Genomic DNA, 26,702 nt, shown 5'->3' on the forward strand with positions numbered 1-26,702 from the left:
AACTGTATATTAATTGTCCAATAGCAATCACTATGTAATTTCTACAGTTTTACATTTTTCATTATTTATCTGTGTATCTTATTCTGTCAACTCTCTCTTCTTCTGCCATTCGTCTTTACAAAGGTCACCTCAGGTCTCAAAACCTGAGATTAAAAGGCCTCATAAGTATTTGCTTCACTGTTCTCTCTCTTTTTAAAGATACTTGAGATAGTGGGTAAACAAGAGATGTTCTTTTGATAACATTTTTGATAGTTACATATGAATTAATAGTAGTTTTTAATTGAAAATAAGTAATATTTTAATAAATATATCCTGACAGTGCTCTTTCTGAAGAAGAAAAAACTACCTTGCGTGCTGGACTTATCACCAACTTTAATGAGCCAGTCAATCAGGTTAGTGATGAATGCTTGCTACTCTTCCAGCAAATGCTTTTATGGGTCCATAACTTGTATTTTTTTCTTTACAAAGTGTTTAATTATAATAATAAAGTTGCGGTTTACATATTGTGTTTCAGACAGATCTTTATGTTGAAGTGATACCTTTTTCCATAGGTCATAATTCATAAAATTTTAGAATCACTTTGGTTGGAAACAACATGCTTTGTCTCTTTGTTTTGTTTTCTTCTGTTATTGTGGGGAACTTTATGTTGTCCCCCGCTGTTTATGCAGGCACTTTATGAATTGGTTCAGGAAATGGATGGAGCTCAAAAATAACCTGTTCCTGAATGATTTTTGGTGTATTTCCAGCTGTATCTGTTCTCTGACCTGAATTCCACTATGGCCATGCAAGGAAGCATGGTGGTGGTGTAGCAGGAATGAGCTGTGGAGGTTCCTCCCAGATAAACCCACCTAACCAGTCTTGCTGTTGCATGGACAGTTACAGCATTAATGCATTTTAATAAGCGTAATAAAACTTAAGTATGATAGTGTCTTGTCTTCCATAAAGTGACTAATTATAAGGTGCTATATTGATTAAAATAAGAATTAATCATTATATTGAGTATAGAACTAATGTTAGGGACTCAGAATATGCCTATACTAGATACATCAATCTTCCTTCTGCTGACTTTGTCATAGAAGTACAAGATTCTGCAAGGGACTATTTGCTAATATTTTAAGCTAAATCTTAAAGAACTTTTTCAAGAAAATAGAGAAATTATTGGCAAAAGGTAAAGGTTAAAAGAAAAGGTATTGCACATAAGCATTTGTTCTGCAGACAGCTGAATTTTAAATTTTAAGGATTCCTTAATGTGATTAATGTGATTTCTAGGATTAGAGCAATTTATCAAAATTAGGGTAATTTAGTCTTTATGGAAGACAATTTTGATTAGAATTATAAGTTTTAATTACCAATGCAACTTTAAAAAACGCAGGTATGTAGAAAATACCTTAAAAATATAGTGCAGATATAGTATGAAAATAAAAAATATGACCAATTTTTTTTCTTTATTTTAACCAAAAAGAACTACAAAGCATGTCAAGTTGGACCATAAAGTGTGTGTCATTTATGATGCTACTAGATAGTAAATAATTTAACAAATATTTCATTTGGAAGAGTTTGCACATTTTTTACATATATAAAAACTTCCTATTAATTGCATTGTTTGTAAAACAATTCAAACTTTTTAGCAATAATTTTTTGATACCTTCGTTAGTCTTTAGTCAGTTTACCTGCCAAGACGATAGCATGGCATATTTTGTACTTGTAAATTCCACTGCTGACAGAGCAGTTCTGCAGTTCTCAGACTACAGTTGCAGCTGAGGTTGCAATCTTTATAAATTAACTTTTAAAGACTAGTGGGTTTATGTTTCTATTTGTTCATTCTTACAATATTTTTTTGGATGTAATTTTTTAAGATGTGGAGGATTTTGGTTTTGTTCTATGTCCTCAGCCTAAATAATTGCTAAAAATGTGTGCAATATTAGTAGTCCATCTCCCTTTCTTTCTTCTTCCTCTCCAATCTGTGTTGTAAGTATCCTAAGGTTTCCTTTCAAAAGAACCTTTTCATTTAGTCCTCAGCAGGCTTGCTATGTCTGAGTTTTGATATCTTGTGTTCTTGATGAGTGCTCTTTCCCAGTCTCAGATAGTTCATAACATGGTTGCTATCTGCTTGTGCTTTTTGCATCATTGAAGGCAGAAGAATTATGACTTTTGTGTTGTTTTTCATTTTATACATACAAAATGTACGAAACAGGCCTAGTGTTGAGATGTGATGATACAAGTTGACTTCCATGGGAGGCAGAGAAGAAATGAGAACATACCGTATGTTAAGAGTGTAATTTCCGTGCCCTCTGTAAATATTTACCATATGGAGGGAACAGAGGAACAAAAATATTTCATACGTGTGACAGCAGAGTCCTTTTTTTTTTTCTTCTGACTTAAAGAGCCAGTCTTTAAGGAAAAGGTACTCTTGGCCTCCCAGGAGAGGTTGCTTCTTATATCACATATGGAGAGGAATTTGTTTGCTCCCCACTGCCAATTGATACAATTTGATCCGATAATAAGTAAGGCTCCAGCTCTTCCTTGAGAATGTTGGTGTCATTTTCCTGATAAGCAGATTGGTAGGAATGAATATCGTAGGAATCTGTGTGGGATGGTCAGACTTCGGATGAAACAGCGAAGGAAGAAGCAGTAGAGGAGAGCTATTCTCTCTTAGTTCTGTAAATGGATTGGATTCCTTCTGGTAGCTTAAGAAGGTGACTTCTTCTGCATGCTGGGAGTGTCTGCTTCACTAATCTAGTCAGTTGAGGACCTTTGCAGTGGAAATGGGATAAGAACAGGCAAAATAAAAATGCAAACTTTTTGGATAATTGAGGTGGGATTTTGAGGGACCATACAAAATTTAATAAGGAATGTATAGGGGAATGGAATTGGAAAGCAGCAAAGGGTGCAACAGACAGAAAGAGGGCGTAAGAAGGGCCAGTCATGTAGCAGCTATGGGTGATCTGTACCTGTGTCTGAACAAACCCTGTGCCTAATCACCACTGCCTGACTTGTCTTTTGATTGCATCCCTTGCCTGTCTTGCTGTGTAATCTTGCTCTGTTCATCACATGTATGGGCTGCAAGGATGAGGTGCTGGTTCCTGGTAGGGCTGGTGCAAGTGCGATTTTTGGGCAGCAACCAAAGTCAGATGATGGGAGTGGTGCAGATTCCCCTGGCCTGTGATGTGAGGATCCTGGAGCAAGAGAGAGTCTCAGCTTCAGCTACTGCAATGGGACTGTGTCTTACAGGCCCTTGTGCCTGGGCGTGGGAATAGCTCTGTCGGTTCAGGTAGAGCAGAATTAAGGGTAATGTGTATTCAGCAGTCTGTGTTCATAGAAAGTGGTAGAAAAGATCACTAAGTAAAAAATGGTTCCCAAATATCTGTTCCTTTGTTTATATGATTTCTAGAGCAAGTAAATTTGCTAGTCTTCATGTAAAATTTAAACAAGGTATGAAGTTTAGCATTTTATGTGAATAAAATAAAATAGTTTTTCCCCATATTTGTTTGCATTCAGCAAACTTAAAAATCGCTTCAGAAAAAGCACACAAAAATCTAGCAAATCATACTACCCTTTTTTGATTCAGGTTTTATTTGACTGTTAATTTCTGTGTTGTACATTTTCTAAATGCCCTTTGACTTTGCATTATCTATGTTTTGTTTTGCTTTTTTGCAGATAGCCACTCAGATCTCTGTACTGATTGCTAAAGTTGCCAGAGTGGACTGCCCAAGGCAATGGCCAGAACTCATACCCACTCTTGTGGAATCTGTGAAGGTGCAGGACGATCTACAACAGCACAGAGCACTACTTACCTTTTATCATGTTACAAAGACGCTGTCATCCAAACGGCTTGCTGCAGATAGAAAACTTTTCTATGATGTAAGTACAGTGATGCAGTATTGTAGAGCATGCAAACCACATGTACATGTTTGCCTCTTCCTGGGCTGACCTGTCAGGGCATTAATGGCTTGTCTGTGAACTTCAATGTCTGTCCTTGAAACAAAAGTGCCCTTATGTTAGTCGGTATATGTATATCATGAAGTAACTGGAAGTCAGTTTCTAGGTGAAGTGTTTTGGGGGTATTTATGAATTCTGCATGCAGCTGCAGTATTCTTGTCTTAATTTGTGCAAAGAAACAGAGTTTCATCTACAGGACGGTATCTGCATATCAGCTTTGTCATGCCATACAGCAGATCTTACATTATATGAATTTATGATGTTTTTTGGAAGTGAACTTTGGATTCATAATTCATTATAGTCTTTAAAAAATACTGTGTTGTGTACTTCCATACTGCTGTATTGTTGGTTTTTGTCATTGGTTGGAATGTGATGTTTTTTCCAGACCAACTTCCCAAGTTAATTAAAAGGCAAGATGTGAATGCAAATGCTAAATCTTGTCATATGCAGCTTACATTCTCCATTGTGAGAATCCAGTGGTTAGAACACAGATTTAGCTTTGATTGTAGGCTGTGCATCTCCAAACCCATTTGGAGTTAGGTAATGATGCAGTACAGTTTACTGAATTTAATGAGTTAAATATCTTTTCCAAACATGTTAAAATAGAATTTTCAAAGTTTTGTCTTATTCCTCCATTTTAAGGAGTTTTTAAAGCACAGAAAACAAAGATTGTTTATGGAGGTTTGTCTATTTAGGAAATACCTGTCTGTGTAATTATTAAGGTGAAATTTTAATTGTCAGGAGTCCAAGGCACTGAGGACTGACTCCTGTAAATACTGCTTTTACTAGCTAATCGTTACTTAGCCAAAGGAACCACATAAACAGATCCCATGCTTTTGATTCCATTGACGTAAGGTATAGCAGACTGAGTGCAGACTTCCTTAATTGTGACGCTGTCAAGTGCTACCATAACTGAGTGAGAAATTCTTTATCTTCTGTTTGTAATTGAGATGTCTTTATCAGTCAAGCTCTGTATGGAAACTCTGAGATAAATTAAGTTTAAGATTTGTTCAGTACTACCTGATTAGAAACTACTTGTCTTTCTATGTTTTACAAAATTGGAGAGGAAATGGTCAGTGTTTGCAGCTGTCAACAAAATAAAGTTAGTTTTGGCATAGGCATTGTTCAATATTTTTATTAGAGAGAGGTGTGTAACTGCTGTGTCCCAGAGTAAGCTGATTCAGATATTAACTATGCTGCAAGATAGACAGTTTAAGTCTTCTGGGAGAAGAGGTGATAAGGATAGTTTTTTGAATCATAATATCATATTATACACCAGTGGCGGTATTTAATGAAAAATAGGAGCCTTAAATAGTTATCTCTAAGATGAGAGTTATAGACCCAAGTAGTCAGGAAAACCACTGATTCTATCACAAAATCTTGGAATTAAGATATTTTTCAGGAAAATAACTTTGGGTCAGTACAGCTCAGTAGAGCAAAGAAGCAAATTAAGCGTTGTGTCCCATGATATACAAGAAGATTGATTAAATAATTTAGCAGTCTAAGCTGGCCTTTAAAATTTAGGGATTTATTACGCTATGACAAAGTTCAGGAAGTAAGTTCTTGATCTCTTTCTTTTTCAGCTTACAACAAGTATTTATAGCTTTGCATGTTCCTTGTGGAATCATCATACGGATTCATTCCTACAGCAGATTTATGCAGGGAATGAAGGTGCAGCTGCAAACTCACTAGAAAGGACTTTGTTGTCATTGAAAGGTAATAATATAGAGTGATATTAAATATAAAGAATTGATTAACTTTCTCCACAGTGAATAAGTATGACTTTTCATAAATAGTTCACATTTTCTGACAAAGCCAAACCCATTAAGAAAATCAGTAATCTTTGTTTATTTTACTTGTACCTTTAGCAAGGCAGGAGGATTTCTCATGTGGAAGGGGGAGCCACTAGTCTTGTTTCTCAGTATGCACCATTCCAACATGCTTGTTGTAAGAAGCCAAAGTCTAGGAGGTGATAAAGTGGAGGGCATAACAGAATGCTTTTTTACATGTGTTGTAATTTGGGCTTGTGTGTCTTTTGGCACTTGCTTGAGGAAGCTGAGCTATGAGTTTCATTCCATGAAGTTCACATTGTCTCCAGTGAAGAACTAACTTTAGCAGTCAGTTGATCTTTAGGTTACTGCTCAAATACATATCACTGGAGTAGACACATTTCCTAACTGCACTTTCCTGCTTTGAAGAATCGAGATGCTCTTGTGCATTGCTTGCTGTGTAAATAATATCTGTCTTGAATTGGTTCTCAAAGTGCAGCATGCAGCTTTTCTGCATTGCTGGCAATGGTAAAACTCAGAGAATTCATAGGATGGCTTAGGGGCTTGCTTGTTTGTACTTGGCTGTTTTCCTGCTGCAGAATCAGTCAGAGGTTGAATACTTAGTTTTTACAGAATTCTTTCTGGTTCAATAATTCTTAGAGTTCTCTTCATTGCTTTACACAATGTACTGAATTATAAAGTAATTTGAACAAGGTTAATGTTAGATATGGATAAGGCATCTGGGAAGCTAAAATTAAGTGTATTTTTTTAAATGTAGAGTTGGAAGAAAGTCTTAGGAACTGGTATTGTAATTGTGTTCTGAAATCTGTTGAAATGAGCTGATAAATAGCTACAAAAGTATTTTTTTTCCTAGTGCTTCGGAAACTAACAGTTCATGGCTTTGTAGAACCACATTGGAATGCAGAGGTGATGGTAAGTGACATGTATATGTTTCTAGTTCTAGTTTATAAATATTTTGTGATAATTTCAGGTGTTAGAGCTATGTTTGAAAATCATTGGAAAGCACACATTTGTGTTACGTATGTATGTATGTATGTATGGCCAAACTTTGCGAACAAAGATTTGCGAAGGGCTCTTCCCACGTGGGGGTGTGCCCTTCGAGCCTGCACAGTGGGTTTTTTTTAGGTGAGGCTCAGCATGCGCAGAACTGGCCCCACCGTTTAAGTCCCAAGGTCCATTTGCCACGGCCGAGCGAGCTTGGACAGTGACAGTGAAGTCCTCAGGACTGTCTACAGCACCCGGTACTAACCAGGGCTGACCCTGCTGAGCATCTTGAGATCTGACGGGATCGGATGGCAGGGAGGCATTGAACTGCCCGGTACGGTCTCCACTGAGACTCGAGCTCACGACCTTGTGATCAGAGTCTGGAGTGCTCACCATTACACTGCGGGACCGCCCCTGTGTTACATAAAGGAAGATCAAGCACCATGCTCTCAAACTTGTCCTAGGTAGATCCTAAACACTGTTGCACAAATGGCATGATGTTTAAAAAAAGAAAAGGTACTCCTTCCAATTTACACACGACATGATGGTGACACCACTGTTGCTCACTGAAAGATGTCTTACATGTATTCTCCCCTCCTCATTTCAAAGAATGTTTTCATTTAGTGATGAATGTGATGCCATATTTGTTCTGTCACATTATGTTGATGGAATTTGATGGATTGAGGTAAAAGCCTGTGGTATGCAGCCCATGGAGAGGGGAGTGAGTGTCAGAAAGAAACCCAAGCACCTTCCTTAAGCCCAAATGCTGCCTGTTTTGCTCAAGGAATTGAGTACCTATGACCTATGTCTTAAACTAGGAAGTTGAGAACAGAATACAACTGGATAAGCATATTTTAAAGATATGTCTATAGTTACCTATCCCTCCTTCTGCTAGAGATGCTATGCTCTTTGTGTGGTAATAATAAGGTCTGTTTGAATCATCTGTGCAGTCTGCTTGCTAGCTAATTATTATTTTCATGTGGAAATTGTTTGTCTAAAATGATCAAATAGTTAAGTTAAAAGTGATAAAGTCATGTCTGAGCTGGTAACACATCTGAAGTGACTGCAGTTTTGACACAAATTTGTTCTCATAATACAGTGCAAAATAACCTTCATCTTTAAGAGATGCATACATTTTTGTTTTTCAGGGCTTTCTAAATGCTGTATTTGAACGGCTGAAACAGTTTCTGGAGTGTAGTAAGTGTCTGGGTAATTTTCATTGTACTCATTGTTAAACATTGGAAACTGGATGAAAAGAATAGTTTAGAGCATTAGCAATAATCAATAAGGTGCAAGATGTGTTTTTAGAAGTGCAAAGCTATTACTTTAAATGCTGATGAAACTCAGAATTTCAGTAGAAGTGTCTTTTTGTATAAACAGACTGAAAATTCTACCAAAATTATATTGGTTAACATAGCAGTAATGGGGAAAAAGATCTCAAGTCATAGATTGACAGGGTATCTGTAGTAAAAGATGGAGGTGCTACTAAAATCCAGATCATCTTGAGTTTTCTTCTTTGTGAGAGTTCTATTTTTTTTCTTTTTCCAGAAGTTTATGTGTTTTTGTATGTGTCAAATGGGAAATGAAGACCATATTCAAATATATGTTCTTTGCAACTGGAGGAGTTGCAAACCACAGGCTAAAACAGTAAACAGAATCAAAAATATAACTGGCAAGTGTTAGTGATTTTGCGGGGAACTTACCTGAAGCAAGCAAAAGGGAGATGTTTGACAGTGTTGCTCCTGAACTCACTCCTTCCTTGTAATGGATCTGGTGTGAGCCATTCATTCTTTTGAAGCCTGTCAGGTCATTATTCTAGGATTCAACAACACCGTTTCAGAGAACAGATGTCTAAACTGAGTAGAAAGAAATATTTTTATATAAGCTATATACAATTTTGATATTTTCCATATTTTGATGATGTTCTTTGGCTCAGGAGCCTGTACATAGGTTAGAGGGGCTGGTCTGGGCTTTGAGCCTCATTTCTAGAAGAGATGGAAACTGCCACTGTTTGTCTCTTTTACTATATGTACTATAATCAGGTACTTTCATTTTTGACAAGAGGGTGCCTTTTTGAATGGACTGAATTGAAGGCCATCCCATCCTGAGGTTTGGTGGTTATTGCAGACCCCTAGAATATGAGGACGCTGGGGTCTGAGTGTCCCAAGACAGGAACTGAGTGGAACCTTCCCATTTCCATTTTTCTAATCAGTAAATTGTTTTGCAAAAGCAGGTACAGCTACCTGACAGGATTAGTGTTTACATTTATTATATCATGGGTTTTGCCTGTATACCTCCATTATGGCTCTTTTTGTTTTTTCTTTCCTTTTTGGTAAATGAGATCTTTGTCTGTTTATAGTTGTTTATTTGTTTTGTTTTAAATGCAGAATATTTTCTGGTGACCATAATAAATCATTCTTTAGGGTGGAGTTTCTAGAAATATGCCTAATATTATACAATCAGGGTATACAATAGTTTTATTAAAAGGACATTCTGATATTTTCAGTGCTTATTTGCTTTTTTTCCTATACTAGCATTTCCTTCATTGCTATCATTAAATTTTCTGCAATGATGTCCCAGTTGTTGTAGCCTAATCAAGTACAGTGACTTTCACTACAGCTAAGATGAAGACTTTTTTTTCCTGGTGCTTATTACCCTGAATTTGAGTTTGGATATATTCTACCATAGAAGTGTTTTCTAGTTGACATACTTAGCTATCCAGAAAAAAGTGGATAGTCTGAAAAATTATGGTTAAATGTCTGATTTACCAGGTAGAAATATAAGACCAGAAAACATATGCAGAGATCGTTTAGAGAAGACTATAATTCTGTTCACTAAAGTGGTAAGTATATTCTCCCTTCAATTACTGAATATTTTATAGTTCTGTAGTAGCAATCCCCAGGGAGATAAGTATGCTCCTTAAAGTATATACATTTCTGATCTTTTAAAGAAATGGAAGGTACTACAATGTAAAAAGTTCTGTTACGAAATATCTTTTTGAAGAAAAAGATTTCTGTTTGCTCATGCTGATGTAGGTTTCGTCAGTGGAGAATACATTTCCTTAGCTCAAACTGAATTAAGCGCATTCCGTAAGTAAATTGTTTAGCCAGGATTTTGCTCAAAGAATAATTTTGGGAGTTTTACTAAATCAATGGTGATGGCATTGAGGAATAAAGAATAGATAACTTTTCCTCCTATGTTTTATAAGGAGTTACATAGTTAACAGAAGGTAATTTTAGCATTGTCACTTGCTCTTTTTTTTTGTTTTGAAGTTATAAAACTTGCAGACTTCCCATTGTTTTCAGACTCTTATTTAGGGACCATGGATATATTTCACCAAAATCAAACTGAAGATGCTCTGACCCAAAAAGTCTTAGTAGTAGTACTTATATTGCAAAAGTGCACCTTTTTTCAAAGATCTGAAGAGGAAATGCACTTGATTAATAGATAATCTACCATTTAGAAATTCGGATGCAAGAATTTAGGTTTTGGCATTTTTGCAGAAGTAGAGGAGATTAAAGTATTCCACCAGTTCATTCTAAACAGATAGTTGGGAAAGCTTAAGTTGAGGAAGCAAATGCTTGTACTGTGGTGGAGGGGGAGGAAAAAAAAGTTACATCCCTTATGCCTCTTTTACTTACAATAGCTCTAATAGGGATGAATTATCTGCTGAAATGTTTACTATTTCAAGTAAGGCTAATGTATTTTATTTACTTCTAGCAAACTGGTCTAATTGAGGATGAATATTGTTCCTCAAACTTAAAAAATAAGCAATTTTTAATCCAAATCAAGAATGCTGGTGTTAAATAATGTGGGGTTTTTTATCATTGGTACTGTTCTCTTCCTAGTTTCCTGTCTGTGTTCAGGTTTCTATAATTTTGTATAAGTTGACACTTGTTTTGAGTGATAAATTTCTTAAAGCATTTAGTAAGACTTGCATAAAAAGTATGTTGATTTCTTTTTCTTGCTTTTCTTCTTTCTTTTTTTTTTTTAGCTTTTGGACTTCCTGGATCAACATCCTTTTTCGTTCACTGCTTTGATACAGAGATCACTGGAGTTCTCTGTAAGCTACGTTTTCACAGAAGCTGGTGAAGGAATAGTATTTGAGCAGTTTATTGTACAATGCATGAATATCATCAAGATGATTGTAAAAAATTATGCATATAAGCCATCCAAAAATATAGAAGGTATTGCTGCTATTTCCTAAAACCACTTTTTGTGTCTGCTGAAACATTTTGCTAGTTATTCCCAACATTATAACTCCTTTATTAATGTCTTAGTAATTAATAAAGCTTCTGTCCCTATATTAATCATTCGTATTTTAATTTTTAAAGCATTAATGTATATAGATAAAGACTTGCCAAAGGAATTTTAAATACAGAAGGAGCATGAATATATTTTCTTTTTTGATTTAAGTAATTTTAAAAACTATAAATGTATAGAATTTGATTTATTTTCATCACCTAGTTTGTTGTATCCTTCCCTTGAGATACGTTTGATAAAATTATGTCTTTGCTCTGTTTAACTAATACCAGTAGTCTGAAGTACAGAATCACAGTGGATTTGAGATGCATTTGAATATAAAGCAGTTCATGTGTTCTGCTTTGTAGGGCTGTTTTTCATTTTGAAAATTCATACACTGCTGTATGAAGAGCTTAAAAACCCACCATAACCTTCTACACTAGCTTGACATGTGGCAATGACTAGATAAAAATTAGCATTCTCTTTCTAAATGTGAAAACAAAGAAAAGATTTCATAAACATACTGGTATGTAACCTAGTGTTTAAAATTCTTCAAAATATTGATGTATTTCAGAGTTACTCTGTAATTTTATAACACTTTAGAAGGTCCTAAATCCATTGATTATTAACAGAAATTTCTACTTGCAAAAGGACATAGTGATCTTTGAGTTTTGAAATATAGATGTAGTCATTTGAAAAAGGAGGAATGTAGCACATTCTGATGAAAGATTGACTACTAAAAAATGTAGAACAGAAAGGTTTTTTTTCTTCATTTCTGACATATAGTGTCTGTGGTATAGTGTATAGTATTTGCCTTTATTGCTGCTTTCTTTAACCAATACTAACTCCTAAAAATCCCAAGTGATTTTTGAGATCGCATTTGGATAAACTTTCTGAATATGTATACATGGAACTTTCTTTGACTTCTGCGTGCTTTTAAATTCAGTAATGCTAAAAAAATATAAATGCCCAAGGCAGAAGCTAAACAGTTTGTCTTCTCATCTGTCTGCCATCTGAAATTTAAATACTTTATGAAGCCCTGACAGTCCTTCAGTCTAACTGCATTGTCAGAGAACTCTCTTAAAAGTAAAATAATTTGTGAGTTTAGTTTGATTAAAAAAAGTACCACCTGAAAGTCTGCTGGAAGTCTGTCCTGAAAATGTATTTTTTATTTTTTTCTCAGAAGATAAGAATGTTTTATTTATCGATTTCTTTCTAATTTTCCTAGACTAGTCTTCTATCATAAAGCCACTTAATTGTAATTCAGTTTTCTATGTTTTATTTCAGACAGCAGTCCTGAAACTCTTGAAGCACATAAGATAAAGACATCTTTTTTCACATACCCAACACTAATGGAAATATGTAGGAGATTAGTCACTCACTATTTCTTGCTGACAAAGGAAGAGTTGACCATGTGGGAAGAGGATCCAGAGAGCTTCAGTAAGAAACATGTTTTATAGTTGCTTTCAATTTTATTAGATATTGGTGTAAACATTTGATACCAGCATTGTCTCTCTGCAAATATTGATCGTTCTATTTTCTACAGTCTTCTTATATGGAGAAATATTCTCTCTGGAGATTGTTTGCATAATAAGAGATTTTTCAGTAGTCTATGATTATGACAGCCTCATATCCAAACACCAAACTTTATCTGGACCATGGGTGAAATAACACTTTTTTCTTTTTTTTGTGAAAAAATAGCTGTAGAAGAGACAGGAGGAGATTCTTGGAAGTACAGTCTCAGAGTAAGTGTTTCCATTTGAAAGAAAGTGAATAAACATTGCTGAATGCATTTCTTGATAGTTTTGTAACCGAGAGAGGTGATACCTGGGTGAAGGATAGTGCTTTTTTAAAACAATCCTTAAGGAAATTTCTTTAGAATTAGTAAAAATTAGCTTTTTTCCTTTATCATTGCTCAAAAATGCTGAAACACATTGGAAACTATGCACTTCATATTTCAGGAGGGAGGGAAAAGGACCTTACTTCAGCATTTGTATTTTATGTAGTATCTGATGGTGATTAAAGTCAGTAGAACTTGTCTCTTCTTTGAATTGGTAACTGATACTATGACTTGGTTAGAAGACAAAACGAATGAAGAAAGTTTCAGATGCATCTATATTAGTTAATTATATTAGTTAATTAGTTATTTGTTAATTTAGTTCAGATCAGAAGTATGCTATTATAGTGAATCTTCCAGTTGTCACTGGTGTAGTTTGCTTTGCAGGGAGATCTCACACACTTTATTTGCGGGATTACTTTCCTTTGAAATTTGAAAAAAAACACCTTGTGCATCTAGTGTGTTGCAGTTGTAAATAGGTATTTAGTCCAAATCGCTCAAGTAGAGCTAATCCAAAACCAATCCATGACATACTACAGTGTGGTCACTGGCTGCTCAACACCAGCTGTTTCACCCCACAGATTCATTGTTTTGCCACAGAACTGGCTGATAAAATTGCAGCCATCAAGTTCTTGCCAGAGTATAATGTATAGTAGGAAGAATGGTATTTCATACAATACTAATTTTGCTACCAGTATATTGTGCTTTAAATTACGACCTTCAGTGCAAGATATTCAGCATTTGAAATTTTAACATAAAATGTATTTGAGTTGACTTCATTTTAACAGATTCTAAACCATATATTCTAAACCATATTTTAATTTTTCAGCCATGCGCCGAAGTTCTTTTTATGGACATTTTCCATGAATATAATCAGACTCTTACCCCAGTGCTTTTAGAAATGGTTCACAATCTACAAGGTAAGTTCTGAAAAAATAAAGGAAGTGTAAAGTATAGAATTCTTTACATTTACTTTTGTCAACATTTGAACAATTTTACCTTGTAGTATCTAATTTTATATAGTGCACTCACTCTGTATTTTTGAAAGGACATGTTAGTATTTTAAAATTATTTCCAAACCTATGTTAAGGAAAACACATCGTGTGTCTGGGAGGAGGAAATCCTAAGGACTCCCTGCTTTTCATTATAACTGTTATAGATGAGTGACTAAGGTTGTTGGGGTATTTATACTTCCATGAGGTTCCACACTTTTGTGAGAGGTGGCCACAAGCTTAATAAATTGTTTAGGTTGTTTTTTGTCAGGAACTTCTTGTTCAAATGTTGCAATGCAATTTATGCCATGTCTCTGCCAAAATCCTGAGGGAAAAAAAAATCTTCCAGAGAAACATTTTAAATTATGTTGTCATTTTGGACAGTCTAGGGCTTTTCCAAATCTGGAGAATCTGCTTTGAATATTTATTGGTTTCTGTGTGAAGATTGAAATTTTCATAGGCTGAGGAATGTTTCACATTCTCTTTTTGTTTTACTCTATGATTCTTTGCCCCCAAATTAAGTTTTTTAATGGGCAGGAAATATAATAAGTGGAAATGGCTTTTTTTTCTCTATAATTTTAACTTAGGTTGTTTCCCCAGACAGCGTCTTAGCTGACTTACAATATATTGTATTTAGGCTTACCAGGATAGATCATTACATTCTATTTAAGTAAAAAAAGACTCATTTTCTGAGGGTGGTTTCTGACTTCTCAGAATTTCTTCATAAAGTCCTTTGTAAACATAGGTTTTGAGATGGCTTGCTGTTTTGATACTGGGAATAGCAAAAAGTTCCTTACAACAGGGTTGACACAGTTAATATGTTTTCCAAAAATTACAGGAGTATTAATAGTATTAATGCTGCCATGCTAAAAGGCACATCTGTACTTTTTTTCTCTCTTGAAGTCTGTAATAGCCACTTCTGTATGTTTTCAACTTGAGATTTGCTGTTGAAGCACTAGGTGATATTAAGAATTCATTAATTCTTAAAATTTTGGAAAATCTTTACTTAGGTTCTGCAAGTTTACATACATATGTCTATATAAAGTGTATGGGAACTAGGTCTAGGACCTGTTGGCGATACTGCTGTGTGGCTGACAGATACCTGTGATTTGCAGGTTTTGAGTCTGTTCATTTAAAATACATGCCTCTGACTTACCTGCATGTTGCTATTAGAAATGTTAATCTCCAAAGCAATCACTCAAAAATAGGGTGTGAAAGCAGAAATTTGATTCTAATATATTCATTGAAGAAAGTATTGAAACCGAAATGACTGAAATTGTAAATGAAACAAAAGCAGAGGAACAGTCTTAATTCATGGCTTACGTAAATAAAACTTTTAAGTGCAAAGTTGCTTGTGTTCCTTCTTTTACTGACACTTTTTTCTTTGTCTTAATTTTGGCTTGTAGGGCCTACCAACGTAGAAGATACCAATGCTATACTGATCAAAGATGCTGGTAAATTTTTACTTTAACTTTTGAAGTACCAGAACCACTTTTGTGTATGCGCTTGCCTTCTTAAAAATAGCATGAAGAATTTACAAGATTTTTTTTAAAGACATTTGGAAAGTGGCACAAAAATCCTAATTCTCCTTTCAGTTTATGTCAGTCTGCACTTTTCAAAATCCTTATGCAAAAATACCGTGCTTATTGGCTTTTTTGTGGAACAAACCCTTAGCCAGTCTCCTTGACTGTCCTGTCTGCAACTAAATGAGATTCTGTGCTTCTGTGGAGATACTCTGTTCATTTTACAAATACGGAGATTTTATGGCAAAACAAACGTATTGTTTCTGGTGGAACCATCCTTGTTGTTAGAGTAAGATCCTTATTGTTCTTTTAGTTTCTAGCTATTTTCAAGAGTCTGAGCTTTCTTGTCTATTGTCTTTCTTGTACTAAACTGTCCTCCAGAATTCCCTTCAGTGTGGTCTGTTAAAGCTTTCTAAAAAAATAGGCTTTAGCTTTATTTTCTTTATTATGCTCAGGTTACCAAAAATGTGGTTTGAATCTTAAATTAATCCAATTATTTAGTATTAAAAACTGAACATTTAAGCAAACAATAAGCATAACTATTGTTTTTCCCTAGTGTATAATGCTGTTGGACTGACTGCTTATGAACTATTTGATAGTGTGGATTTTGATCAATGGTTTAAAAATCAACTATTAGCAGAACTACAGGTTTCTCATGACAGGTAAACTTCTTGGTTTGTTATGCCTTCATCACTGAAATATGAACTGTTGATACAAATCTGATAATATATAATGTCTAATAATTGCAGGGTTGATAAATATTCAACCTTTAAATATATCTACTAAATAAGCAGAGGTGTGAATTACATACAAATAATTGATCCAGTCACTGAAGTGACTGTTCTTAACACTGTGTTTTTTAATTACTGTATGGTGGATACTTCCAGTGTTCTCTAAAAGTACATTAAGTCTGTCCTCTTGCATATATTTGACTTGATTGAACCTTCTCAGGACAACCACTCGCTTGCTTAAAGGAAGATATTTAGATCTCTGGAGACTGTAGAGTTCTTCAGGCAGCAAAGTCCAACTGATATGGTGGAAATAATCTCTGTAAAACTGTAGTTTAGCCAAAATAGTGATTTGTTCTTCTGCTAGTTTAAATACAAGCCTTCTGTAACTCTCTTCAGTTAATTCTGCCCACAATAAAGAGGGGAAAGATCAGTTTTGGCATCTGAGCGCAGACTGAGCTGGCCTTCTTTAAAACTCTCTGGAAGACAGAGGTCCTCCTGTTCCTCAAACTGTCACTCTTTCCCCAGGGGAAGGATAGTGACCGCTACTGTGCGTGCTAATTCTCATCAGATACATTCAAGTCAACCTTTGACTCTGAATAAGTATGTTCTGTTTTATTCAGCAGTCATTAGCAGTGACCCTGATGTCATCTGAAGACTGTTACTGTATTTTTCTTCTACATTTGCAATTTCTAATACCAGACGTAATTGTTATCTGAAACATGAACTCGTTTGTTTCCTTATACCATTAGGAGCTACTATAAATTGTAAACGATTTGCTTTTTTATTTCCAAATGCCAGTAATAAAAACTTCACTTACAAACAGAGTTCAGTCTCATGTAGAGTGGGAGATCCTGTTAAATTTACAGATATTAAAATGCTTCCTTTCATTACAATATACTTTTTAAAAAATTAATTACTTACTTTTGGATGTATAGCCTTATGTCACTGTTAGAGAATAATTGCCACGGTTATTTACCTTCTGTCTCTTAATGTTTTTATTCCTTTTCTCATTAGACTTTTTAACTAAGATTTCAACTTCACCTGGCCATCTACAGATGGTCATGTACTCTAATGGTTGGGCTGAATGTCAGAAGAGCAGGAAAAAAACAAAAGAGCTTGTGTATAAGATTAATTATTTGCTGTTATGCCCCACCAGCAGCAATCTCTAAATAAAGCTGCCATGTTATTTTTATTATATCCTGGCTTTGGCATTTTGATTATTCACCTATAAGTAAAACTGACAGAAGTGCTCTGTTGTTGATACAGTTGTATTACAATCAGGAAGACACTCATTTTGTTGGCAATTGTGGTATCCCAGTGTGAAATTCCTGTGGAGACAGAAGCTTAGAGTAGTAGTTGTGCAGAAATTTCAAGCTTTGTTTATTTGAACTGCTTCTACTGCCTTCATGATTGGAGGCCATCATGACAAGGGAGACAGTGTTAGTGGTTTGAATGGAGTCCTGCTTTAATAGTGGCTTCAGGAACATGTATGCAGTCTAGATAAAGTGGGTTGGAGGGCATGATCTGCTCTCCCACAGGGATCAACATCATTGCTCACAAACTGGTGAATATTTAGAAACACAAACATATGTATTGTCAGCAGTGAGAGTGGAGAGTATGGTGTTTTGTTTCCTTTGAATATTTCATTACCTCTTGATAGTAAATGTGCCAACCATGACCATATCAGTAGAAGAAATAGGGAATGAATAAAAAACATTCTTAAGGATTTTTAGAAACATTCTGTTACCAAATTTGTCACTTGCCATGATACTTAGTTTTGTACTGATTAAGCAGAAACTTATCCATAATATAACAGTAGTTTACTGAGTACAATTTTTTTGCAATAAATAATTTGTAAAGCGGCATCTGCTGAGAGAGAAAGTACTGATGTGACATAGAGGAATTTCATACCAAGCAAAATACCTTTGACTTCAATATATGATACTGTTCAGTCTGCTTAAAGATACTGTTCTATGACTATTGCAACAGAAGCTGCCTTATTTTGGAATATGGTCACTTTTCATATGTGAGATTTAAGTCCTCTGTGCTCAGTGGTAGACCTATGCTTAGTCAGTATGTTCTCCTTTTGTTAAAGCTAATGTCGTAAGTGCTGAGCTTTTCCTAGGAGTCGTCAATGTAGAGAAAACAGGACCTCAAAACTGAGCATGTATGAGCAGAAGAAATTCTAGGAAATTAAGTAATTAAACCCTGCCTCCCCCAAACAAAAACAAACCAAAACCAAACCAAAACCAAAAACCAAAACAAAAAACCAAACCAAAACAAAGACAAAACCCAAAGAAGCAAGCAAAACCAAAAAACTCAAACCAAAGAAAATCCAAACACACACCCACTCCCAAAAAACTGAAGAACATGCTATCTTTTCTCTGCTAGGGAGAGATAGAGATTATAGAGAAGCAGATAGGATGTATGGATTGAACACAGATATCATCAGAGCTGAAAATCCTTGCTGTCAGCAGACAGTTATGTACTTATGTCAATTAAAACTTTCCTTTATGTGATAGTAGTTTCAAAACTATCTAACTCCAGTCTCAAGAAAATTACTTAGTTTTTTTAATATTCTGATTTTTGCAAGGTTAAGTTTGAGACACAGGCATTCTAAGCGTAACAAAAATTGTATAATCACAGCTTCTTGAATGAATAGAAGGATGTGTTAGTGAGGCAATGCCATGTGTAAGCCATGCTTCAGCACAGGTTATTCATGCTTCATTGCCACTCAGTAAATACCAAGCAACACTGGATTGTTAGTCTTCATTAGTTTTGTGTTCCAGTGTAATGAACTGTAGTATATATGCTACTTCCACAACTTTCAGGTTCTCTGAAAATGTTCTTTGTTTATAATCTTACAGTTGCGGGAATATTTAATAAAGTACATTTATTAAATATAGAGAAGTATCAATAACTTCAGTTTAAATTGTGTCTTGATGGCTTACAAGGTTAGAACTTCATCAAATGAAACATACATTTATGGCAACAATGATTTGTTAGTTAAAATGCTCTGAATAGGGTTTGTCTTCCTGAACTTTACATCTGCAAGTTAAACATATAATCTGAGTTACATGATCAGCAGAGAAAAATAGAAGCTCCGTAGAATGCTTCTCTCAGTTGTTGTTCTGGTTCTTCCCACTGACTATAAAGCTGTTTGATATGTGCCCTTGTCACAGCAGTAGTGCAAGATGAGGTAATGTCAGTTCTTAGAATAGCTTTAGAGTGATGGCATGAACTACTTGGACAGTTGCTGTACTACAGTCCTTAAGTTTGCATTTTTAAATGTATCTGACCTAAAATTTTTGAGCATAAAATAAAGGTCAAGGAAGTTACGAGGAACTATGGCAAAAATAGATGCCATGATGGCAGTAATAAATGTAACTTTTGTTTCCTTTTTTTTAATTCATGTGCTATGTGCTCTAGTGAGGCATTTGAGATTCAGTCATTTAGAATGAAAATTAACTTTCTCGAACTAAGCTGGTGTTTCCTGTGCCCTCTTGTGAAGAATTTTGATGAAAAAGATTTGTGCACCAAAGCTGGTCTTGACAAACTAAATCTTTTCATTGTTTTGGGTAATAACATTTTCATCATAGTTCTTGGATTTCTTCAAAGTGTTTTATAACATTAAGTAGAATAAGTTAAGGAGTGCAATTTTTTCCTCCTACTTTTAAAGATACAAACCAATACGCCGACGAGTAATATGGCTGATTGGACAGTGGATTTCTGTAAAATTCAAATCAGACTTGAGACCTGTTTTATATGAAGCAATTCGTAACTTGCTTCAAGACCGTGACTTAGTGGTAAGTATAAATTGCTAATGTTTGGGATTACACATTTGTTTTGTAAACAAAGGTGAAACATAAATACCATGCCTTGTATCAACTTGACTGATAATTTTATAACATCATACCTAAAGTCTATTGCGTCTTGCAAAAGATAAACTTTTGGGAAGATTTGGCAGTGTTTAATTGTGAAGTAATGTCAAAAAACGTAAACCAGCCCTGAAGATGTTCAGTAAGTGATGACTTTGGTGGGAAGATAAATCGCAAGAGCAACAGCCTGTTATTTGTGAGAAGAAAGTTGTGAAATGTTTTTACAGCTCACCTCAGAATGGGAGATGTCTTAGTTCGAGGGAAACCAAAATGTTTACCAAAACCAGAGGAGAGGATTCCTCCTCAGTAGCTACATCACTCTTTATTAAATTTTAAAAGAAGGGAACTTTAATTAGAAAACGGATATAAGAAGGATAACTGGTTTTCACTACTATATATATGCATATGTATGTAGATATAGATATAACTATAAACAGACCAGAGCAAACTACTCTCCCAAAAAACCCTGTAGCTTCCTTCTGGTGCAGTTATATTATGGACAGTGTCAGTGTCCCACCTTGGCTGTCTGTGAGATGAATTCTCCGTCTTTTCCCAGTGAGGCAGAGGCAAGGGAGCGAATAATTCATGTGGTGCAGGATGGAGCCTTTTTTGTGGGGTAAAAGCAGACTTTCTCCTTGTCCTTTGTTCAAAAAGAAGGAAAAGCAGGGAGTGGACAAGTGGTGATAATTCCCAGGAATCTCCTTGCAGTCCAAGTTGGTCCCCAGGAACAGAAGGTCTGCAGTGTGTCCTGAAGCAGCTGTGACCCTTTCTTTCTCTCTCTCTCTAAAGCTGAGGGTGCCCAGAGATGGAGGGGGGAAGGCAAGGAGCAGAGCCAGAAAAGAGCTCTCACCAGATAAGTAAACAGTGGCTCTTTTTCTGCAGCTGCACAAAACCAAAAGTCAAGCCAGCACACAGGAAAAATCTTCTCCCACCCCCAGGTGCTGGGGTTCTGTTTCTCACCTCCACCCCACCATTCAGTTCGAATCTGAAGTCATCAGCCACAATTTTGTCTGCAGTCTTGGCACTTCAATGCCCAAAACTCTGTGTCGGTAGGGTGAGAAAAATTCTCTGAGGGACTCCTCCCAACACCACCTTCCTTAGTTTGAACCTTTAACAGGAGAGTAACTCAGTTTCTTGTTAATAAATCCCTTGGAGTGGATTGGAGTGAACTGACACCATGTAATGGGTGTTTGTAAATATACTTATGTAGGGTTTATTTTAGAACAATTTGGTTTCAAAGGAAAACAGGTGTGTAGCTGTTTTGGTTGTTATCATCTACAGCAATACAGCAATATTAAAGCATAAAAATGACACTTAAGAGAATGTATAAGAGAGAGAGAGAGAAAGAAAGGATAAGGGTCCTAAGATATATATCGTCACCACCCACTGGATGCAGCGGTGAAATTTGGTAGTTGCAGCTTTGATGTCTGTTGGTTGAAGCAATGGTCCTTATCCATTGGGGTGGGGGAAGCCCCCCAACAAAACTAAAAGATTCCATGAGTTACATACACTTAACAGTGGGAATGCCTTGTACCTCCCTTGGGGTGGGGAGTTTAAAAATGGATGATGTGCATCCTCTGAGATGAATAGCTCAGGCTAGGTGTGAAATGTCTTTCATGTTTCCTGGGAGGGTTTCACAGCAGAGTCATCATGTAAGGTAGGACATTGGCATGATGAGAAGGATTATCCCATCTTGCAGGGTTTTGATAGAGTGTCTGCAAAGCTGCCTGGTTGAAAAGGACCTGGAGGTGTTGTTTGACAGTGGCTGAACATGAGCTAGGAGTGTTTCTGGTGGCTAAAAAGGCCAATGGCATTCTAGCTTGGATCAAAAGTACTGTGGCGAGCAAGACTAGGGAAATCATTGTCCCTCTAATGAGCACTGATGAGGCCACACCTTAAATCCTGTGTCCAGTTCTGGGTCCCTCACTATAAGAAAGACACTGAGCATGTCCAGAGAGATGCTGGAGCATGTCCAGAGAAGGGCAATGGAGCTGGGGAAGGTCTAGAGCATGAGTCCTATGAGGAGAGGCTGAAGGAGCTGGGAGTGTTTAGTCTGGAGAAAAGAAGGCTCAGGGAAGACCATACTGCTCTCTACAACCACCTGAAAAGAGTTTGTAGCCAGGTGGGGTCAGGCTCTTCTCCCAGGCAACAGGATGAGGCAAAATGGCCTCAAGCTGCACCAGGGAAAGTTCAGGTTGGACATCAGGAGGAATTTCTTCCCTGAAAGAGTTGTCAAGCTTTGAAACAGGTGGAGTCGTCATGCCTGGAAGTGTTCAAGTAATGTGTGGATACGCAAGTTAGAGATATGGTTTAGTGCTGGTGGTGCTGGTTTGATGGTTGGACTAGATGATCTTGATCTTTTTCATGTGTAATATGTAATAGGTAATGATTCTGTGATTCTATGATTATTTAAGTGTTAAAGTTACCTGCTACCAGGATATGATAAATGGCATTGGTTGCCAAGCTGCTTGAGTACAAATCTGTTGGTTTAATCTACAACTTCAGTTTACCAGAAGGTGAGATTAAGTTGATAAACTGATTTTGCTATTTATTTTGTTTCTGTTTTTAAAGAAACAGAATTAGCAACCCACAAATAAAACAGATAACCTTAACTAGTGGGTAGGTACATATCAGTTAGTAATTGACAGTCGTAAGTTACTACTGTGAATCCAGACAGCTTTAGTGGAGCAGGTTGTGTTTCTGTGTCAACTGTTTTTGTTTAATGATTTTTAAGTGTCTCAGCATTTACCAGGAAGAGCAATTTAAGTTGTTGAGTTTATTTGATTCTACTCTTCTTCGTTGACAGGAAGCCATGAGATAATTCCAAGTTAAACTCCTTCTCTGTTGCTGGAGTTTTTATCACAGACTACATAGAATTAAACAATAAGGTATCTTTCTTGTCCTTCATGAGAGTTTTACCGGAGTAGTTACTCCAATTTCTACCACTTCAGCCATGCCAAATAAAATGTAAAGAATATTAAAATGAAAGTGAATGAAAATAAGTTGAACGAATACATTTCTTAGAGGATGACAGAACACAGAGAATGATTCAACTGCCAAAACATCAACTGTTTTGGTATTATCAGATATTATGGTGATAATCAAAATGTTTAATGGACTTACGCATTGCGGTTTTGACTTCTGTCTTTCAGGTCCGTATTGAGACAGCCACGACACTGAAGTTAAATATCCTTTTATTTGCAAAGAGGTTTCATTAATTCTTAATTCAGAGTTACTGGAAAATAAGCAATTTTAAACTTATTACCAGATTCTTCACATAATTTTTATGTATCCATGAAATATTTGCTTATTGGAGTCTTGTATCCATCTGCAATATATACTATTATTCCTTAATGATTGTTCACCTGTAGATGACTTTGAGTTCAGAACTGACCAGTTCTTACCGGTAAGATTATTTATATATTCTGAGGAGTAGGTAAATCCATAGAGTAGAGCATGAAAAAAATTCATACTGCTGCTGTTAGGTTGCTAATGTGCAATATAAAGACATGCAATTCAGAACATTTTAGTATTATGGCTGTCACAACTTCATACCAATGTGTTTAGTATTGTATATTCTATGCTGTTAACAGATAGTAATTTTCTTATCACTAAGAAGATATTAATACTGTATCTGACAAATGTCAGCACACAAATGTGGCTTTCCTATATGCCTGTTTCATACAGTACTTTGCAACATGCTGTTGGAAAATACAAAGTTTGTATTATATTTGTATATGCTAAATACCAATTTGTTGTTAAAATAGTGCCTTAAAACAGAGACTTTCATGTTCTTTATTTGTGTTCTTTACAGTGGTTGTTGCTGTTGCCTTTAAATACATAATGAAAATACAGGTACAGCAACTTTTGTCACTCAAATTTAGCAGGTGTTTCTCATTTGATTGTGACTTCGATGTTACTTGCAACTCTCTGCAGAGTATATTTAGACTGTAAATATTGGAGTAGTTTTAAGATGTCTTTTTTAGTTCAATATTTAAATGTTATCTACTGGACCAAAACCTGGAAGACCATACTTTTGTATTGACACTAACAAAGTTCTCCTTTCGGAGAGATAGTCTATTTTATCTGTGAAGTCATGTTTACACTTACCAAAACATGAAAACATGAAAATGGTCTGTGTTAAAACTGATCATGTTTGAACCGTTATGTAAGAGCATATCTGAATGTTTTTTCACCTTGCTTAGGCAATGATTGTGTATTGTGCGTTTTTCCAAATGAAAGAGTAATATTTTGCACACTTTCTGAAGTGTTTTTCAAAGTTTATGGATGTCTTAGAGTTGTAAGCATAAATTTGAAAATTATCCATTTATATCACTAATTGTATTTTTGATGGTCTAATCTGTAGTTCTTTATTTTTCTTTTAGTATCTGGAATCCATGTTCACACTGCTCTTTCAGCTACTTCAGGAAGTAACACAATGTGACACCAAAATGCATGTTCTTCATGTTCTGTCTTACGTGATTGAAAGAGTCAATATGCAGGTATTTTTATTATATACTTCAGAGTTAGCTTTGTCCTAAAAACACAACATTGTGAAAGAAAATGGAAAAAAAAATCATAAATTAATAGGCTAGTTATTGTTGTTATAGATGTTTGCATTTCATTGTCCTCTTTTCTGTTTTGAATTCTCACTTTTGTATAAAATGTTCTTACTTAGTTACTACTTTTCTTTAGTTAATAGGTTTTTTTGTATTGACGCACTTTTAGAGGACAGGAGGATTTTCACAGCTTGTTGTCTTGCAATGTGGGGTTTTTTTACTGATTTATTCTGATTGTCTCATCATATGTTTGAACTAATATTTTATTCAGCCTTGTGGGGGTCAAAATACTTTGCTTTCCTAGGGATTTTACAGTTAAATTTGTAGTTTCTCATTGGTAGTGATATGGGTCACAGTTGACTATACACTAATCTCCTGAACTGCATGAAAAGTTTCAAATTCACATTACATTAATGTTAAATTATGTTCTTCAGCTTATATATAAAGAAATCTAAGATGGTTTTGCAGAATTAAAGAATCAATAGTCGACTGCTTTTGTCTCAGGTTTTGTTTTAGTGTTTTGTATTTTTTCAGTATTACTGTATTAAGGACAGAGATAATGCATGTTTTTGAGCTTATCTCCTCTTTCTGCAAGTAATCCTGTCTGAGAGCCAAATGTAATTGTCCCTTGTAGGAAAAGTCAACATGACAGCAGATTTCCTTGCATTTCAGATCAACTAGAGAAACAGCATTAAAAAGAAGCTGAGAAAGAACCCTTGAATCTGTTTCATAATTAATTACTTAAGAAAGCAAATGGATTAACCTTTTAGTATTGAAGAGCCTAATAGAGAAAAATGTAGGTTAAGAGAAATCTCTGTAAGTTATATAACCCTGCTCAAAAGATGAGTGCCTTCAGAGGTTATTCAGCTTTTTTTGTTTTGCTGGGACTGTTTCTGATCTTAGAGAATGCCATTGTTTAGGACTCCTGTCTCAGTGAAGACTATATTTCTATGAAAATATCACTGGTTATCAAATTGTAAGTATTTTTAATATTCTATTTACTACTTAAGCCTGATTACTGTGCACAAATGTCAGTTTAAGTAATGTGTTCTTTGCAAACTACTCTGCAGTCAGAAGTTACTTCAGTCACAGAGTAAAGAATATGGTGTTCCAGAAAGAGGAGTAAAATAAAGCAAACTATTTTTACTGTGACAAAAGCAGCTCTTACATTTTTCAGAAACTGTGCTTGGAATAAATTAATAGACTTGTTTACACGTTGAGAAACCGATTTGTGTTCTGAACTTCAGATACGACCATATGTAGGATGCTTGGTTCAGTATTTACCACTCCTTTGGAAGCAGAGTGAGGAGCACAATATGCTACGATGTGCCATTCTAACCACTCTAATCCATCTCGTCCAGGTAAGGAATGAGTCATGTAAATGTTGTCAATATCTCCTACAGTTCTTTCTTAATGCTAAACCAGTACATAGTTATATTGCCTGCAGCATCTATGCTATTAACTACTTCTTAAAGATGGACTATGTGCCATCCTACCTTATCCAACAAGTCCTGCATCTCAAGCAAGATACAGTAGGACCAGCAAAAATGAAGAGAAGTGCTCTGAGGATGTAGGACAGTGTCCATACAGGAACAGACTTAATATGCAGGGAGTCTTGAACTTGTGGGAAATGCATGACTAAGAGGATGGTGTTATAAAGTTAGCAGTGGAGGGAAAGTGGAAAGGGAATGGCTAAACATTACAGTGAAAGAAGAAATAAGAGTTCTTTTAAAAGTGCAGTAAGTTTAAACAAAGAGGAAATATGCTTTTACTATTAACAAATTTTGGAAATTCTGGTTTCTGGCCCCTGTGGACCCTAAAAATATAAGTGTTTTTGTATACAAAAGGGATGTCTTTCTGTATAGGGTAGATACAAAGAGATTATACCAATTTATGTAAGACTCAGTCATGAAAAATTTGTTCAAATAAATTTATAAATACACAAAGAACCCCTAACTTAGAAATGTCAAATAATTTTAAATTTACTGCTATCAAAGTGTAGGAATTAGGTAAATTCAGCATTCCATTAGGCTCAGTTCTCTTGAGTAGTAATATTACAATATGTTGTGATGCAGTTCAGTAATGAGCAGGTGTTCTCTATTTAAGAATTCCATTCCTTTTAGGATTAGTTTGAGTTTATTATTAGTTTTGACAATTGTTCTATTTAGTTTAGTTTTAAAAATTAGAATTTCTTCCTAAGTGGTTGCTGAAAAATTCTTTGCAGTCT

At 35.5% G+C, this 26,702-nt stretch overlaps 1 protein-coding gene across 1 annotated transcript in view; it reads left to right on the forward strand.

The window, feature by feature from the left end:
- IPO11 (importin 11) overlaps positions 1-26,702 on the forward strand; it is an 81,510-nt gene that overhangs the window by 13,538 nt on the left and 41,270 nt on the right. Inside the window, exons 6-22 of the mRNA XM_071580708.1 lie at positions 320-392; positions 3,658-3,861; positions 5,523-5,655; positions 6,583-6,641; positions 7,862-7,910; positions 9,485-9,555; positions 10,708-10,900; positions 12,243-12,395; positions 12,657-12,700; positions 13,622-13,712; positions 15,191-15,238; positions 15,864-15,969; positions 19,718-19,844; positions 23,069-23,102; positions 23,282-23,322; positions 24,302-24,418; positions 25,723-25,836. Coding sequence (XP_071436809.1) covers positions 320-392; positions 3,658-3,861; positions 5,523-5,655; positions 6,583-6,641; positions 7,862-7,910; positions 9,485-9,555; positions 10,708-10,900; positions 12,243-12,395; positions 12,657-12,700; positions 13,622-13,712; positions 15,191-15,238; positions 15,864-15,969; positions 19,718-19,844; positions 23,069-23,102; positions 23,282-23,322; positions 24,302-24,418; positions 25,723-25,836 — 1,657 coding nt within the window. The remainder of the gene's footprint in view (positions 1-319; positions 393-3,657; positions 3,862-5,522; positions 5,656-6,582; positions 6,642-7,861; positions 7,911-9,484; positions 9,556-10,707; positions 10,901-12,242; positions 12,396-12,656; positions 12,701-13,621; positions 13,713-15,190; positions 15,239-15,863; positions 15,970-19,717; positions 19,845-23,068; positions 23,103-23,281; positions 23,323-24,301; positions 24,419-25,722; positions 25,837-26,702) is intronic.

This window comes from Pithys albifrons, chromosome Z (assembly GCF_047495875.1).
Source record: "Pithys albifrons albifrons isolate INPA30051 chromosome Z, PitAlb_v1, whole genome shotgun sequence".
NCBI lineage: Eukaryota > Metazoa > Chordata > Aves > Passeriformes > Thamnophilidae > Pithys > Pithys albifrons.